We start from the raw sequence: 16,074 nt of genomic DNA, 5'->3' as shown, positions 1-16,074 counted from the left end.
GCTAGTACTCTTTTCTTTCTCCAATAAATGTGGGACCCTCACCAAATTCACTCCCTTTGGGGCCAGCGTCCTTACTGGCACACCGTCGTGTCTACCCCCTTTGGGGAACAACCTTCTCGTTGGCACATAGTCTAGTGTTTGGCTCTAATACCATTTGTAACGACCCAGATCCACTGCTAGCAAATATTGTCATTTTTGAGCTTTTCCTTTCAGGCTTCCCCAGGCTTTAAAACGCATATGTTACAGGAAGGTTTTCATACCTTGTAAGGAGTGTATTGTTGTCCTCCTCAACCAACGTGCGACATCAAATATTTTTAAAAAAATGATTTAACAAAATTAAAAAATAAATTATTGTGGAAGATCTATTTTCAAAATTGGGGGAATAATAGAGGGTCCTTATTGGACAGGGATGAATGAGTAAATAATATTTTATTATTATTATTTTAATCATTTTTTATATTCTAATTATTTAAATCTCAAATTGTCTAATAATTTTGTGGGTTTTCTCATAATCTATCATAGAAGAAATTTAATCATATGTAATTTATTATATTAATGCATAATTAATCAATTAATTAATTATTATAATGAGAGATTAGGTCAATAGCGTGAAATCAACAAAAAGATGCAATCCACGTGGATTATTGGACTTTGTTGTTAATGTAAGTTGCCAAGTGGGAGGAGAAACAACATCATTTCTTAGGCTAACTTTTGGTGTCAATATAGGTCGGAAAGCGAAAGAGACGAAAGAGACGATATACTATTTCCATGTCATTCTATATTTTTACGATTACGATCAATATTTATAAACTATCAACTTAATTATATATGTCTTACCGTTGGATGAAAGTCCCACGTCGACTAATTTAATGAATAATCATGAGTTTATAATCAATGAATACTATCTCCATTGGAACGAGGCCTTTTAGGAAGCCCAAAGCTAAGTCATGAGAGGTTATACTCAAAGTAGACAATATCATACCATTGTAGAGAGTCGTGTTCTTGAGACGTTAGCGGTTCAAATCTTCTCTGAATGAGAGCGATCCTGAAAGATATGATTAAAAGTTAATATTTATACCAATAACTCTAGGGCTGACATAAATTCTCATGGCTTTGACCCATGACCATTCCCTAAATTAGCCGACGTGGGACTTTCATCATCCAACAATATATATATATATACGCACGTACGTACATATATTCACACGTTATTTTAGAACGTACTTGAAAGACGTCTCGGAGTTGGTCATTTTCATATTCATGTGTAGAAAATGGGCATTTAGAAGGATATCCCTTTTTGTAGGTGTGAGGAATTACCAAACTGTGGCACTGAGAGGTCATTTGAAGGGCTCGAAAATTGAAAGGAATCCATTGAACCCTAATTGTCACTTTCATCCAAACCCAATTTCTATTGTCCTCCATCCATATTGCTACTACTATTTCTTATGTCGTGTATGCTAATTTAGCTATTTTTACGTTATTATCAATAAACTATACATCCTTCTAAAGGAGTTAGTCTGAAATATTCTTGTGTTCGGAGATTTCCTATGAATTTTCCTTAGAAACAAGAGAGTGAGGATAAAATCGGACCTACGTTGGTCTGTGGGAGATATTTTTCACTCTTAAAGAATAATTCAAGACAAGTAGAAAGCACGGGAGAATGTTGGAGGTCATATCTTGGACCTGACTTTATAGATTTTTTTCGATTTTGATCGTCGTTTTTTACAGTCATTCATTTCACGTTTGTAGATAAAGTCTCACCTTTTCGTTTTTTCGTTTTAAGTTTGAAATTGAACTAGTGAAGATTGTTGGGAGTGAGTCCCACGTTGGCTAATTTAGGGAATGATTATGAGTTTATAAGAAAGAAATACTATCTCCATTGGCATTAGACATTTTGGGGGAAGCCCTAAACAAAGCCACGAAAGCTTATACTAAGTGGATAATATCATACCATTATATCATACCATTATGGAGAGTCATGTCCTCAACTTAGCCATAGCCATATTAATAGAATCCTCAAATGTCGAACAAATGACTCTAAAAGAAAAATTATTTTATATTTTTATATTTTATATATATATATATATATATATATATATATATATATATATTTTGTGTTTTTAGGATTGAAATGAAATATCTTTAGTGCATTTATTTATCGTACAATATTTATATATACAATATTTATTTAATGTTATAATTATCTCCTACCATGTTATTTATAAATTAATATTTTACTTTTATTAAAAAATAAAATAAATAAATAGAATTAATTACATTTTACTTTGGTCAAAAACCTATTTCGAACCTTGAGTTTCAGTTTGACCTTAAAAATAAAAACGACGTTTTTATTTCCCCTAATTTTGCGAAGGTGAAGAAAATCTGAAATTTTGACTTTTTCTAGAACCCTGGGTTAGGGCAACGAGACGACGGTGACGGCCTGAAGGAAGAAGCTAATGACGGGAGAAGAGGTTGCTGGTCCGGCGGGTCCTAAGGTTCTACGTCTGCTCTATTTCGTTGGTGCTGGATGTAAATTTCTTCGATTCACCTCTTTTTCTTCTCTGTTTTAAATTTTGATTGTTTCGATTTATTAATTGTTCTATTCGATTATGTTTTGTAGTTGTTTTCACAATCGCGATGAACAAGTGGCGGGAGATCGAGCACAAATCTCTGTTGCAACAACGGCAGAAGCAGAGATTGGATCATCAATTCGCGGAATCTCCTAATGATGCGGTACAGAAAGTCGTTAAGTGAACTTAGGTTCGTTTGTTATTTTCAGAAATTTCGCTTGTATTACCAACAGGATATTGGATTTTTTTTCTTTCTTTCTGTTTAGGACAATAATGTTGGATGGATGATAGATTTTTCTGTGATTATAATTATGCTGTGAGGTTTCTTCCTTCTCTACGAATCGGAGTTCTTCTCCCTTTCTATAGCAATAATGGAAGGGACAAACACTTCTGGAATGCAGCTTTATCAATTATCACCTTTAAGAAGAGAAAGTGTAATGACTACAATAATTGAGTGCAATTGTTTCCTGAAAATGAAAGGAGGGGCGAGGGGGCGGTGGAAATTCTTTCGAATTAAAGTTTCAGAATGGAAATGTCATTGATGACTTTGCGGAGAAAAAGAAAGAAAAAAAAAGACAATGGAACTTCTTGGAGATTAGAATTGTGACGTCTGCCGGAACCAAAATAAGTTGGATAGAAGTTGTTCCTTCGGATTATGTAATGCCATATTCACTGCTGGTTTATGTATTGTGATTGATGCTGGATTCATCTGTTGTCTTTAAAATATACCATACATTTTGGCACCTTAGTTTGTGGGATTCTGGCCCTTATATAGAGTGGTTTGAGCTTGTGTTAGTAGTTATCTTATGAAGAAATGATGTTGTAACTACGCGAGGCAGCTTGATTGTGAGATCCCACTTCGGTTGGGGAGGAGAACGAAACATTCTTTAAAAGGGTGTGGAAACCTCTCTCTAGGAGACTTTTTAAAAACCTTGAGGGAAATATCTGCTAGCAGTGGTCTTAGGCCGTTACATTGATAATCTTGTTCTTTTTTCAGACTCAGCTATTACTAGTAGTTAGTTTTTCTCTGTCTTGTTCTTAATTTCTTGCTTCATCATATTCAGGATGAGCCAACAGGGATGCTATTTGAAAATTTGAAATAAAGAAGTGGAAGTAATTACTTAAGAATACAACAGAAGTTATTGACTTTCTGGCATGAGGGATTTTTCTTTTGTGTATGAGATATGTCTACTTTTGGAGTTCTAGTTCATTCATTTGATGTGTACCCCTTGGATTCAGTTACTGTATAGTTGACTTTTGTGGGTGGCTATTCTGCCTCGTGGTCTTAATAATTTCTTTCAATTTTGGGATAACGTTTTCCACAAGCTAAGGTTTCTAATGAACTTTAAAAGTAAGGCCTTGAGCATCTTCGTAGACTTTGTGAATTTGAGATAGCAACTAAAGTTTGTACAGTGAAAGACTAGCTTATCCAAATTACTGTTCGAGAATATTTTATACTTCACCAAAACATCCATCTGGGCATACATCTGTGTTAGTATGTCCTTTTCAACTTGAAAAATGTAATAATTATTCTTGTAATCAAGGCTTTATTGCTTGTGTGCATGATATGGTTATCTTTTGGTGACTGTCATTTTATGGTCGTTTGCTAAGTTCCCAAAACTTTATCTGCAAGAAACCATTGGAGTTGTATAATTATTTTAGTTCTTCATTGTTTGTGGATGAATTATTATTGTGCTACTCCCTGTAAAATTTTTTTTTAACATAATATCATTTCTGTAAAACAAAAGAAAAGGAAGGTAGTTAATGTGATGTTTTGCTGTTTTATGTTTTAAGTATGTAGTTTTAATACTTAATTCAAGTCCCTTATGCATGGTGTCACAATCGCACTTTTCATGGCTGCAGACGTTGCGATCGCAAGCATGACCGTGACACATGGCAGGGCTGATAATCAAGGATCTTAAGATGCTTCCGGTTCCAGTTCAACAGCTAAGTCCGTCATTTTCAACAAGATTTCTTGTTCTTGATAAAAGTATGCTAGGATTATCTATGCTTTTTAACTGTGACGCTGGGTAGATTTGAGCCATTACCAAACAAATGATGCATCTTTTAGTAGTACTGTGTCTTCCTTCGTCCTGGATCAAGCCATCTCTCTGTTTCTAATCTCCACTATATGTACAAGTCCATTATGGTCTGAAAGAAACAGCATTTTTAAAACTAGTACTATCATAGGGTAACTAAAGTAAATTTCTCCTCTTCCACCTGTTGGTCAATTCCGAAGTTCAATTCCTGATTATTTATGTTAGCATAGGAGCTGATTGCATTTCTTAATCATTCAATCTATAGAGATGGGAAAATATAACTTTGGGCTGGTTTAGAATTCCAATTCAAACACTTGTTTAGATGGTTAAATGTGAATGTTTCTAGTGTTGTTTCTGATGAGTTCCTTGACTTAGAAGACAAACTTCACATGTGCTTAAAAAGCAGTAAAAGAACATGTAGTTCTGAATGGCAACTTAGTATTTGTTTATTACAATTCTAGAAAGTTTCTTCAAAAGATGTCCTCTATTGAACTTGCATAGAGTGATTAATGTAAGTTCACTTTTGTCATCTTAGGCAAATTTGAACATTGCTATTGAGGTAATGAAAGAGAAACTTAGAGTTGGGCCTCTAATCAAAAGAATGAAAGAGAAACTTAGGTTGAAGCTAAAGTTTTCTGGTCGGCCTCAGATGAGGCTTGCTTGCACCTAGCATCCTCGATTCATGTGATGCTAGTTCAGCCCAATTCTCATCCTCTTTTGTCTTAACACTAAACAAGGGAAGAAAAACAAATTGAAACCCGCCAAACACTTGTTGGTTGAGATTGACCACAAGGAAGCTGAGGTCGTCCCAACACCTATTGGCAAAGATCGACCACAAGAAGTCTAAGGCTGACCATACTATTTTAGCTATGAGACAGTTCGATCAAGAAAAACAATCCGTTCAAGATCCTAAAAATGTATCCCATTGTACTGTAGGAAAAGAAACTCTTTCGATCAATAGATAACAAAGAACCAACGTTAGGGTCGGCCAATGAAAAAAATTTGAAAGATACATCTTGACAACCCTTCCTTGTGAGAAAATCTTGATGAATATAAGTTCTACCAACTTGGTCAAATATCCAAAAAGATAAAGATGTCTCAAGAAAAAAGAGACAACAACAAGTATTGTCTCTTTCATAGATATCATGGCCAAACAACTCGATATTCTTACCAACTGAAAGAAAAAATTGAAGTATTGATTCGAAAGGGATACCTAAATGATTAAAGATGATAATGATAGGGAGCCGAGGCCAACCGAATCGTGAATATCTGTAGGAGATTCCATATTTGGAGGTCCAGAAGAGGGAGAATCAAGCAAAAAGTGAATAAGTATAGCAAGATAAGCTCGATTTGATCCCGAATCTAAAGATTATGTATTTTGTTCACATAGAGAATGTGAACCGAATTTTAGAATTCACTATAGCTAAGACTCGAAATATATACCATCCTCACAATGATACTTTTGTTGTTACTCTAGCCATATTCAACGTGAAAGTTCATAGAACTCCATAGTGGAAGAAATTCAATAAATGGATCTGTTAAGGGTGAGCCAAACACCAATGGTATAGTTTGAAGGAGAAAGAGTAATTCCAGAAAGCAACATAAAACGTCTAGTCACTTTTTTTGGAGAAAAACCAAAACAATGACAAAAATGATCATTTTCCAAGTTGTAGATTGCACGTCAGCCTACAATGCAATCTTAGAGACATATCTCTCATGAACTCGACTTCACAGAACTTAAAAGAACCGATGATGAAACCCTGATTAAAAGAGACGAACACTCGTGAACTCGAATAAGGTAAGTTCGACATAGTCTAAAGTTCTTCCTAATTTCAAAACTCTTACTACACTAATGTTCTCTTATGCTAACTTAACATCGAAGCCCGTGTAGCAAGCATCACATCATTGTACAAGGTTTGCTTGTTTTACAAGTTATATTCTTCCTCTAATGAATTTTACCCTTATCACATGAAGGTCAGCTAGATAACAGTGTTGAAAGTGACCAGATAATAGGAACTTTCCAACATCCCAGGAGACAACAGTTAGTTAAGGATTTAAAATGACTGGGATTGTTTGACCATTTTTATGGTAAAACAAAACAAAACCATATTTTTAGTTTGGCGATTCTAAAGCGATACTTGACGTTATAGAAATATAGTCTTGCTATCAACTTGCTCTAAGTTGTATTAGTGTTAATCTTCACCATGTCAATTGGAGAGTGTTCGTGTTTTCTGATGCACCTCATCTTTCTTCTAAAGACATCATCATTTAGTTTAATTTGTGAGATTCCACGTCGGTTGGGAAAGAGAATGAAGCATTCTTTATAAGGATTTGGAAACCTTTCCATAACAGACACGTTTGAAAAACTTAGAGGGGAAGCTCAAGAGAGAATGCCCAAAGAGGACAATATTTGCTTGCGGTGGGCTTAAGCCGTTATAAATGGTATCAAAGCCAGACATCGGGTAATTTGCCAGTGAGGGGATTGAGCCTCGAAGGGAGTGAACACGAGGCGGTGTCTAGCAAGAATGCTGAGCCCCGAAGGAGGTGGACTGTGAAATCTCACATCGGTTAGGGAGGAAAATGAAACATTCTTTAGAAGGGTGTGGAAACCTCTCTATACGTGTATTAAAAATCTTGAGGAAAAACCTGAAAGGGAAAGAGGCTTTTGTTACATAATCCATCTGAAACTATATAGAAAGAAAATGGACAAAATCATAACTATTTGATTTTTTTTTTCTTTTGAAAGTTTTAACATCCAAAAATAAAATAAAATCTTAATAATACGAGATCTCACTTCAGTTGGAGAGAGGAACAAAACATTATTTAAATGTGGAAACATCTTTCTACTAGACACGTTTCATATTCGTTAGATAAAGTGGATAGTAGACTTAATTAAGCAATCGTTTCTTTCGAATATCCGTTTCCAATTTCCAATCAACAACGGGGAGATCTATAGTAATTAAGCAATCGTTTCTTTCGAATATCCGTTTCCAATTTCCAATCAACAACGGGGAGATCTATAGGACATACACGAACGTTTCTTTCGAATATCCGTTTCCAATTTCCAATCAACAACGGGGAGATCTATAGGACATACACGAACACATACTTCACAAGCAATGCATTTATCAAATTCAAAATGGATTCGACCGCGGAAACGCTTCGATTGAACTATTACAAATAAATTATTATTATTTATTTTTTTTTATCAAAACTTGGGTATGCATAATTTTCAAAAATTAAAAATTAAATGATTATAAAACAAAAGTTTAAAAGTGTTTTTTTTTTTTTTTTCAATATCTAGAAGTTACAACTATTGATTTTAACTCTTACACTTTTGTTGAAGAATCTCAAAAGAAAAAGTATATATAAATTTTTGAGATTTTAGATCTTAAACGTTCGTGTAAAAGGTCGATTCGAGTTAGAGTCGATCCAACACACATCAATCTTCTTTGATGGTGACTGTAATTTCTCTTTAATTTTCTTAAGTCTCAAAGTAACTCGAATAAAATCAATTAGAATAAAATCAGTTTGATTGAATGTATTATTCATTTAATTGCTAAAAGTTCTCCAAAATTATAATTTAAAATTCATCGGTAATAAAAAAAATATACATTCACGCACTAATGTGAGCAAAACAAAAAATACAAAATTAATCATCATCTAAAATGTCAATCGTTTGATTTCGATCCTTAAAATTAAATTAAAAAAAAAAACTTATTCATGTGTTAATTAATTAAAATCAAAACTTTATTTATTTAACGTCAACGAATAATAATTAAGTAGTCAAATCAAGAGAAAAAAAAAACGTTTTTAATTTGTGTCAAGATATAACCCATTTTGTACTTTTTAAAAGATATTTATATATTATTGCCTTTTATTTTACATATTCAAATGCAAATTAATTTATTTTAATGAGTGAAAATAATTATTTTTTTAATATTTAAAAAATGTAATTGTTTTGTTTTATAAGAGAAGAAAAAAATACTTATTGTTTAAAATAATTGTAGTTTTATTATTTTATTTTAAAGAAATTACAATTTTTTTTATTTTAATTATTTAATTTCCAACACATTAAGAAAAGTAAAAAGAAGAAAGAAATTTGTTGGTATTTTATTTTATTTTATTTTAGATATAACCTTTATCCTCGTTTGATGCTAACGTGCCTGTTTTATGTTATAAGTACAACGATTTATGAAACATCGTAGTCATCCAACAAATATTTTTAAAAATTATGAAGAGATAACCTACTCGTGAATATTTAGGGTAGATCATCTCACATGTAAAACTATTTAGTTGTGTGTCATTTCTTACAGTTGAGTTAGGCACGGTTTGTCTTAGTCCTACTCATACATTTTTTTCCTCTTACAGTCGAGTTGGACACTATTTAGCTATATGTCGCCTCTTGTAATCGAGTTGAGTAGAGTTGAATTTTGACCCATTAATAAAAATTACCATATTTGAAAAATATTAATTTTTAAAATAGCTATTAAGATTAATTTAGTTATATAAATATCAAATTAAATATTCGTCAAAAAGCCTCAGCCTCAAACAAATAAAAAAAATTGAAAAGAAAAATATTAATTTAGTTATATAAATATCAAATTAAATATTCGTCAAAAAGCCTCAGCCTCAAACAAATAAAAAAAAATTGAAAAGAAAAATATTGAGAACAACTTGCGCATCCGGGGAATCGAACCCCGGTCAGTACCGTGGGAGGGTACTATGATACCACTACACTAGATGCGCTTTTGTCCATAAAGTCAACAAGAAAATTTATTAAATTTAGTTTAAAATTTCCAAGAACGTTATAATTCGATGTTTATTTAAATTTTTAGACCCAAACATAAAATTAAAAAGTTAAAAAAATATATATACTTATTGATATATAGATATACCTATAAATTGAAATATAAGATACGAACTTCTAAGATTCATTCATAGCTCTAATTTCCATAAAACATAGAAAAATATTATTTTTGACACCAATATAAACATAAACAGTAAAAATAAGAACTATAGCTTAAGTTGGAAGTAAAATTAATTTTAATATTAATTTGTACAATTTGTTATTTACAAAAAAAAAAAGAAAAAAAAATATTCATATCTATATTTTATTGATATTTTAGAAATTATAATCTTACCATCATTATTAATATCAATAACTATATTATTATTCTTCGCCCTTATCCACATAAAATTCTCGATTATATTATAGATCTATAAACAAAAAAATGAAAATTTGTAGAATCGATAGAAAATTTTATTTGAATATATTAAATAGTTTTTAAAATTTAAAAATAAAAAAAATACAAATTGGACATAAATAAATAATATTATATTTAGTTCAGATATTCTATATTATGATAAGAACAATTGCTATACAAAAAAATCGTATTGATTTTTTTATTTATGTTAAAATTAAAAAATAAGAAAAAAAATTAAATTCAAATGAGTTTAAATTGGTAACTCCAACGAGTAAATGATCCAAGTTTAGTCTTTCTATTTAAAAAAAAAAGAAAAAAAAGTAATTTTCATCCTAATTATTTTGTAAGATTAGATGTCTAGCTTATCCATTAAAGAAAACTAACAAAATATTATCTCATGAATTAAATAAAAAATAATAATAATAAAATAAATTTTGATGACTTTTTAGTATAATTTAAAAGAGTATAAAAATGAGCCGTACAAATTTATAGAATTTAAAAGTGATATTCCAAAATACTTTTAGATTTGAACTTTCACTAAAAAAAAATGATCACATATCAATTAAACTGTTCTACATTTTTATTATCTTTATTAAATATGAAGATGAGTCAAATTTCTAATATATATATATATATATATTATATTATATAAATATTAAAAAAAAAACAAATAATAAAAACCTCACGAATATTTTGCCTTGGCTTCTTGAACTTCTCCCACGATCACCGTAATATCATCAATCTTCCCTCCGTCGCACAAAAACCCGGCCTCTCTAGCACCAACCGAAAACGGCGTCGTTCGACGTTTGTCGAGCGAGTTGCTCAACGCCAACTCGCCCAATCGCCACGCCAATTTCCCCGAGTCAACCGGTTCCTCCTCCTTCAGAATCTTCTCGATCTCGCAAGCGAAAACGTTGTCCAGTAGCCCGTCCGTACCAGCGACGATGATATCTCCGGCATAAACCTCCACTCTACACTCCCAAGGCTGTACCGGCAGGCTGAGAGAAAATCCGCCTGTTAATTGATACGGACAGTTGAATCGATGCTGTTGCGTCGCCGATACGAAAACGAGCTTCTTCTCTCTGAAGATCATGAATCCGCTGTCGCCGATGTTCGCCGCGTGTAGCGTATTGTTCCTGAGAGCGATTACGCAGGCCGTGGAGGATCCGATTATGTACTTCGTCTTCAAGTAGCCTTCCGTCAGAATCCGCCTCGGATCTGTCTCCTCTGCCGCGACGGCAGCGCAGTTCGCCATTAACGCTCTGGAGTACTCTCCAGCGTCGATGCCTTCCTCCGCCCAAGCGCCAACGCCGTCGGCGACTCCGAAGATGTTCCTGGAGTGAGAGATGAAGTGAGCGTCTTCTCCTAGAGGTCCGAAGGAGTTTCGCTTAGGAATATAGGAGGATCCGAAGTCGATTCTCAACTCCGGCGCGGTGGCGAAAGGAGTAGAAGAACGCTTGGTTGAGATCATACTGGCTAGGGATATGGAACTGAAATTTCTGCGAATTATATGAGAGAAAACGAAATCGGAAATTTGCGAATGGAAATTGAGAAATAAATTTGTGGTTGAGAACGGAGTCGTGGAGGGCTTTTATAGCTGTTGATTTCGTGGTTTCCTTCCACAAGATGGAAGATTGGGGGATTTTATTTTTTTTCAGATTTATTGATATTTCAAATTATGATTAATTAAGATTTAAGGATTTTTTTTTTTTTTTTAACTAGTTGATTAATTTTCCGTTATTTTTTTTTCTTTCCTTTGATCCATGCAATTTTTAAGTACTTGTAATAGTTTTTTTTTTCCACTTTTAAATTTAATAGTTATAGACTGAATTATCACTATTTAATTAATATTTTATTTAGACTAAATTAATAAATAATTAAATAAACCTGATTTTGTACTTTATCTAAATAATAAACCTAAACTTTCAAAATAATAATAATAATAATAATAATAATAATAATACCTTTTAAATTTAAAAAATAAATAATAAATTACATTTCGTTTTATTTTAAAATAGTTAACACCTTTTTTAATTTTCAATAGTTTTTTAAAAATATCTTTAAATATTAAAAAGTTGATTAATACTTTTAAAATTTTTTAAAGTTTAAAAAATACTTGAATATCATACTTTAGAAATATCCATACCATTTTTAAAATAGTATTAAATCTTTTAATATTTATAATAAAAAAATCTTATTATATATTAAACTGTCTACTTATATTTTATAGATTGTTCTTTTTTCTAGAATTTAAAAGTATTAACGTTATTTTCAAAAGTTTATGAAATTTTTTAAAATTATAACAATATTGGTGTCGTTCTTATACTAATGATAAAAGTATTAGTTAACTTTTAAAAACGTTCAAACGTGTTTTTTAAGGTATTAATAAAATTTACGTACAGTCATAAATATTTTTTAAAAATTAATTATACTTTTTAAACAAAATATTAATAATTTCTATCCAAAAATATATTTTTAAAATTTTTGAAAAAATTTGAAAGTTTTTTTTTAAGTTAAAAAACATGATTAAAATTTTTTAAAACTAAAAGACAAATGATTTATTTGGTGCATAATTGATTGAAATAACAACCAAATTATAAGAGAATCCTAATTTTTTTATTCCTTATCCATCTCATATCAATATTCTTAACATCTTTAATATTTTTTAAAATTATATAAAATTAATAGTTATATTTAAAATTATAGAAAATAAATTATTAATAAAAGGGAAATAACATAACAATAATGGCATGCCAATCATAGTGATCATCACATTATTTCTTTAATTTTAAATGGGGTGAAATTAATTTGATTTTTTAAATTTTTTTTTAATTCAAAAAGTAAATATACACTTGATCATTACGTGGAACACTCGAATTCAGTGTACTTACGAACATTAAGAAATGAGAATAAAATATATGATACATTCCTAAAATTGGGAATCACTTCGACAATTCTATTCCTTACAAAAGTAATCAATCTCATTTTTTTTCGGTTTTTATTCTGTCAGACCGACACAATTTTTATTTACTTTATATTATGTCTTTTTTCCTTCCCTTATTTTTTTCGCCTTTGAAAACGAGCAAATTCACACATGCAAAAAATATTGTTATTTCCATTTTTTAATTTCTATCAATGTTCATTAACAATTATCAATTTAATTTTAAAAAATAATTGGTATTAAAATAAAATTTTCCAAACTTCAAGATCTAATATTTATTTTTTAAAATAAATTTACAAAATTATTTGTCAAAATGAAATTTGAGCTTTAAATCATGTAAGGAGTAAATTGACATTTCCATTACCTCGGTATAAAATTTTATTCTCGACAAATATATATTATAAAAAAATTAAAATAGATTATTTAATATTTACAAAAATCATAGGATATTGTTGGAGAGATTTTTTTTAGAATATATGCCCATAAGAATAAAAGAAATAAAAATAAATAAATAAATAAAGTACAATTTGACACGTAGCCCAATTTTTTTTCTCTAAATATAATTTATTAATTTCCTTAAAATCGAGAAAATAACCATATTAAATGCTTAAAAAGAAAATAAAATTAGAAAAGATTAAAAAAACCCTATATATTTAGCTTTATTTATTTATTTAAAAATATAAAATTAATATATAATTTAAACCCTTTTTCTTCTTTCTTTAATTTTTTTATTATTTTAAAAACTACTATTCGTCACATTACTAATTAAAAATTTTAAACTTAATTATTAAATATTTACCGGTCAAAACGTGACCTTACTATTACAAATTAGGGTATGAGTTCGATGAAATTTTTTGGACCAACCCAAAGTTTAGTATGGTTGGTTGGATTGGTAACCCAATCTAACCTGAAATTGTTTCGTAGTCTACCCAACCCAACCCAATCTCAATATAATTTATTAATACTTTTTTCGATTCTAATCAGTTCCAATGAACTCGAAATCTAAATCAAACTTATTCAATTCTAGAAAATTAACTTAACCTTTAAAATTTAAGTTAGATAAGTTCGAATGGTCGAGTTTAATGTACACCACTATTATAAATATTAAATTAATTTAACAAGTAGAATAAAATTAGAATAAATTATAAACTTTTTATTTTTGCTTGAATCGAGTTAAAACAAAATTTTCCGTTTTCCGAAATCTAACTCAAACTCTTGTCGTGGTAAATTGGTAAATTGTGGAAGGACTAGAAGTTTGTGACGTCAGCATAATTGTCCAGGCCACGTCATTGAAGCAAGATGAAACGCTTGCATGTATGACACGTGTCATTCGATGAATGAATCATCGAACAATTGGCCTACATTTTTACTAAATTGGCCTCAGTTTTGTCTTTTTTTGTGCGTGTGATGTTCATAAGATATATTCATAAAGTAATATAATTAAAAATGACATAAAATTTGATCGGTAATAATAAGAAGTAAATAGAGGGGTTTTATAACTCAAATTTATTTAAAATTGTTTTAGGTGTCTGGATGATTGCCACGTTGACGGTCTTCATTCATCCCCCACCCCCGAACACCAAACTGGAGCTCGGCGGCGGCGATGAGGAACTCCACCGCCTGCTTCGGCGTGAGAAGCTCCACCACCTTCTGCACTGTCCGCAGCCGTAGATCGTCCGCTTTCTTTATAATGCTAACCAGACCTTCACTCTTCCCCGACGCCTCCACCCTCCTCAGCATCAGCTCGCTCTCCTCGTCTTGCCACCCCGATAGCTCATCCGTTATCGCATTCTCCTCCTCCACCTGCATGAAATTTCATAGATGACCTTTGATCGAAATATTAGTGAATAAGGAAATATTAGTTAATAACTTATTCTACTAAATCTATTAATAATTCTGCTAAAATTACACCAATTTACTCGGTAAATTGATTCCCACATAAGCCATTTCAATGATGCGATGGAAAGCTTCCACGAGAAAACCAAAAAATGACAATATTTACTAGCTAAGAAAAGTCTAAAGACATTATTGGCTAGCGACGGGTCTAGATCATTATAAATAGTATCAGAGCTAGATATCGGACTATGTGTTAGCAAGGAGACTGTTCCCCGAAAGGTAGACACGAAACGGTGTGACAGTAAGGACGCTGGACCTTGAAAAGGTGGATTTGGTGACGTCCCACATTGATTGAAGAAAGGAACGAGTGTGAACGAAGACGCTGTGCCTTGAAAGAATGAATGGTGTAAACCTTTTTCTACCACATGTACTTACACGTTACTTCTTAAAATGGCCTTAAAAATATATATATTATATATGTATGAATGAAGAGGGTATTTACCGTTTGGCACTGGATCTCGCTGACACGGCGGAACTGGGAGGGGGAGAGGTCGCCAAGGTCGCCGGTGCGGGGAGCGTGAAGAATATCGGCAATCTGGGACTGAAAGAGAATGGTTGACTGGGAGTAAATCAAGTGAAAAGTAGTGGTGGGACGCCAACCAGCTACCCAATGAAGGGAGCGTTCAAAGGAGGTAGCCCAGGGGGCGGAGAAGACGGAGAGAGGGTCTTTCTCGGCGGCGAGGGACTTGACGCGGAAGTACTCGGAGTAGTGGGAGATGATGGTGTGGACGAGGTGGTGGTGGTGGTGGTCAGTGGGGGTGGAGGAGAGCTGGTGGATGAGGTGGCGGAGGTGGTCGAACCAGGTGGCGTAGAAGCTCGTGAAGTTGAGCCCGCTGCTCATTTTGGGTTCCGGTGAGAGGTTACGAGAGAAACAGAGATCTGAAGGAGGAGGAACTGAAACTGCGGCCTTTTAGCTTTGTGCGTTCATGGCTTTTGTTTCTTCTACTTTTTGTCTTCAATGGGAACGGTGCGTCGGCTAAATGGAGAACAGCCGTACCAAACGTGTCCAACTTTAATTGGTCACACTATCAATTTTTTAATATTAAATTTACGAGTATTTTTTAAAAATTATTTATATGAATATTCTTAATTTTTTTTTAAAGAGGGTCAATTAATTTCTTTTGTATTTTTTAATGTTGTATTTTCCAAACACTTTTTTAAGTTGAAAGGGTATTTTTTTTTAAATATTAATGGATATTTTAAAAAATTTTAAATGTTTTAAGAAAATTATTAAAACCTTATTAATGTATATAAATATAATTTGAGTGTATTTTTATTAATTTAACCGACTATGTTTAGGAGCTTGTTATTGTGGTAATAATACGAGTATTTATCTGTCAATGGGTTCGTCTTCATACCATTAGTGCCACCGTCATTGGCATGTAAATTTTTTTTGAAAAAAATACCATTACAATTAGTTT

General features: G+C 31.8%; 3 protein-coding genes and 1 non-coding gene across 4 annotated transcripts; 1 reads left to right on the top strand and 3 right to left on the bottom strand.

Annotated features, from left to right (window-relative positions):
* Positions 1 to 2,342: 2,342 nt before the first annotated feature.
* On the top strand, positions 2,343 to 4,824 carry LOC111446806. The gene is made up of 3 exons (XM_023085764.1): positions 2,343 to 2,529; positions 2,621 to 2,762; positions 4,433 to 4,824. Exons 1-2 carry the CDS (start codon positions 2,457 to 2,459, stop codon positions 2,752 to 2,754), a joined length of 207 nt encoding a protein of 68 aa, XP_022941532.1. The 5' UTR covers positions 2,343 to 2,456; the 3' UTR covers positions 2,755 to 2,762; positions 4,433 to 4,824.
* A 4,463-nt stretch (positions 4,825 to 9,287) lies between these two features.
* Positions 9,288 to 9,358, bottom strand: TRNAG-CCC. The gene has a single exon. It is a non-coding gene; the product is annotated as a tRNA-Gly (tRNA).
* A 1,140-nt stretch (positions 9,359 to 10,498) lies between these two features.
* LOC111446252 (probable protein phosphatase 2C 55) lies at positions 10,499 to 11,287 on the bottom strand. The gene has a single exon (XM_023084981.1). The coding sequence runs from the start codon at positions 11,285 to 11,287 to the stop codon at positions 10,499 to 10,501; it is 789 nt and encodes a 262-aa protein (XP_022940749.1).
* A 2,991-nt stretch (positions 11,288 to 14,278) lies between these two features.
* Positions 14,279 to 15,494, bottom strand: LOC111446251 (protein DOG1-like 4). Its single transcript, XM_023084980.1, has 2 exons — positions 15,096 to 15,494; positions 14,279 to 14,560 (listed from the first exon to the last, which is right to left on the bottom strand). The coding sequence occupies exons 1-2, from the start codon at positions 15,492 to 15,494 to the stop codon at positions 14,279 to 14,281; spliced, it is 681 nt and encodes a 226-aa protein (XP_022940748.1).
* Positions 15,495 to 16,074: the final 580 nt, after the last annotated feature.

This window comes from Cucurbita moschata, unplaced genomic scaffold (assembly GCF_002738365.1).
Source record: "Cucurbita moschata cultivar Rifu unplaced genomic scaffold, Cmos_1.0 Cmo_Scf00008, whole genome shotgun sequence".
Classification (NCBI taxonomy): Eukaryota; Viridiplantae; Streptophyta; class Magnoliopsida; order Cucurbitales; family Cucurbitaceae; genus Cucurbita; species Cucurbita moschata.
The sequence above is the reverse complement of the archived record's forward strand: the minus strand, read 5'-3'. Positions and strand labels throughout refer to the sequence as shown.

Coding starts and splice junctions, on each gene's coding strand:
- LOC111446251 (XM_023084980.1), bottom strand. CDS start 15,494: ATGAGCAGCGGGCTCAACTTCACGAGCTTCTACGCCACCTGGTTCGAC. Junction 14,561..15,095: donor GCGAGATCCAGTGCCAAACG/GTAAATACCCTC, acceptor AATTTCATGCAG/GTGGAGGAGGAGAATGCGAT.
- LOC111446252 (XM_023084981.1), bottom strand. CDS start 11,287: ATGATCTCAACCAAGCGTTCTTCTACTCCTTTCGCCACCGCGCCGGAG.
- LOC111446806 (XM_023085764.1), top strand. CDS start 2,457: ATGACGGGAGAAGAGGTTGCTGGTCCGGCGGGTCCTAAGGTTCTACGT. Junction 2,530..2,620: donor CTATTTCGTTGGTGCTGGAT/GTAAATTTCTTC, acceptor TATGTTTTGTAG/TTGTTTTCACAATCGCGATG.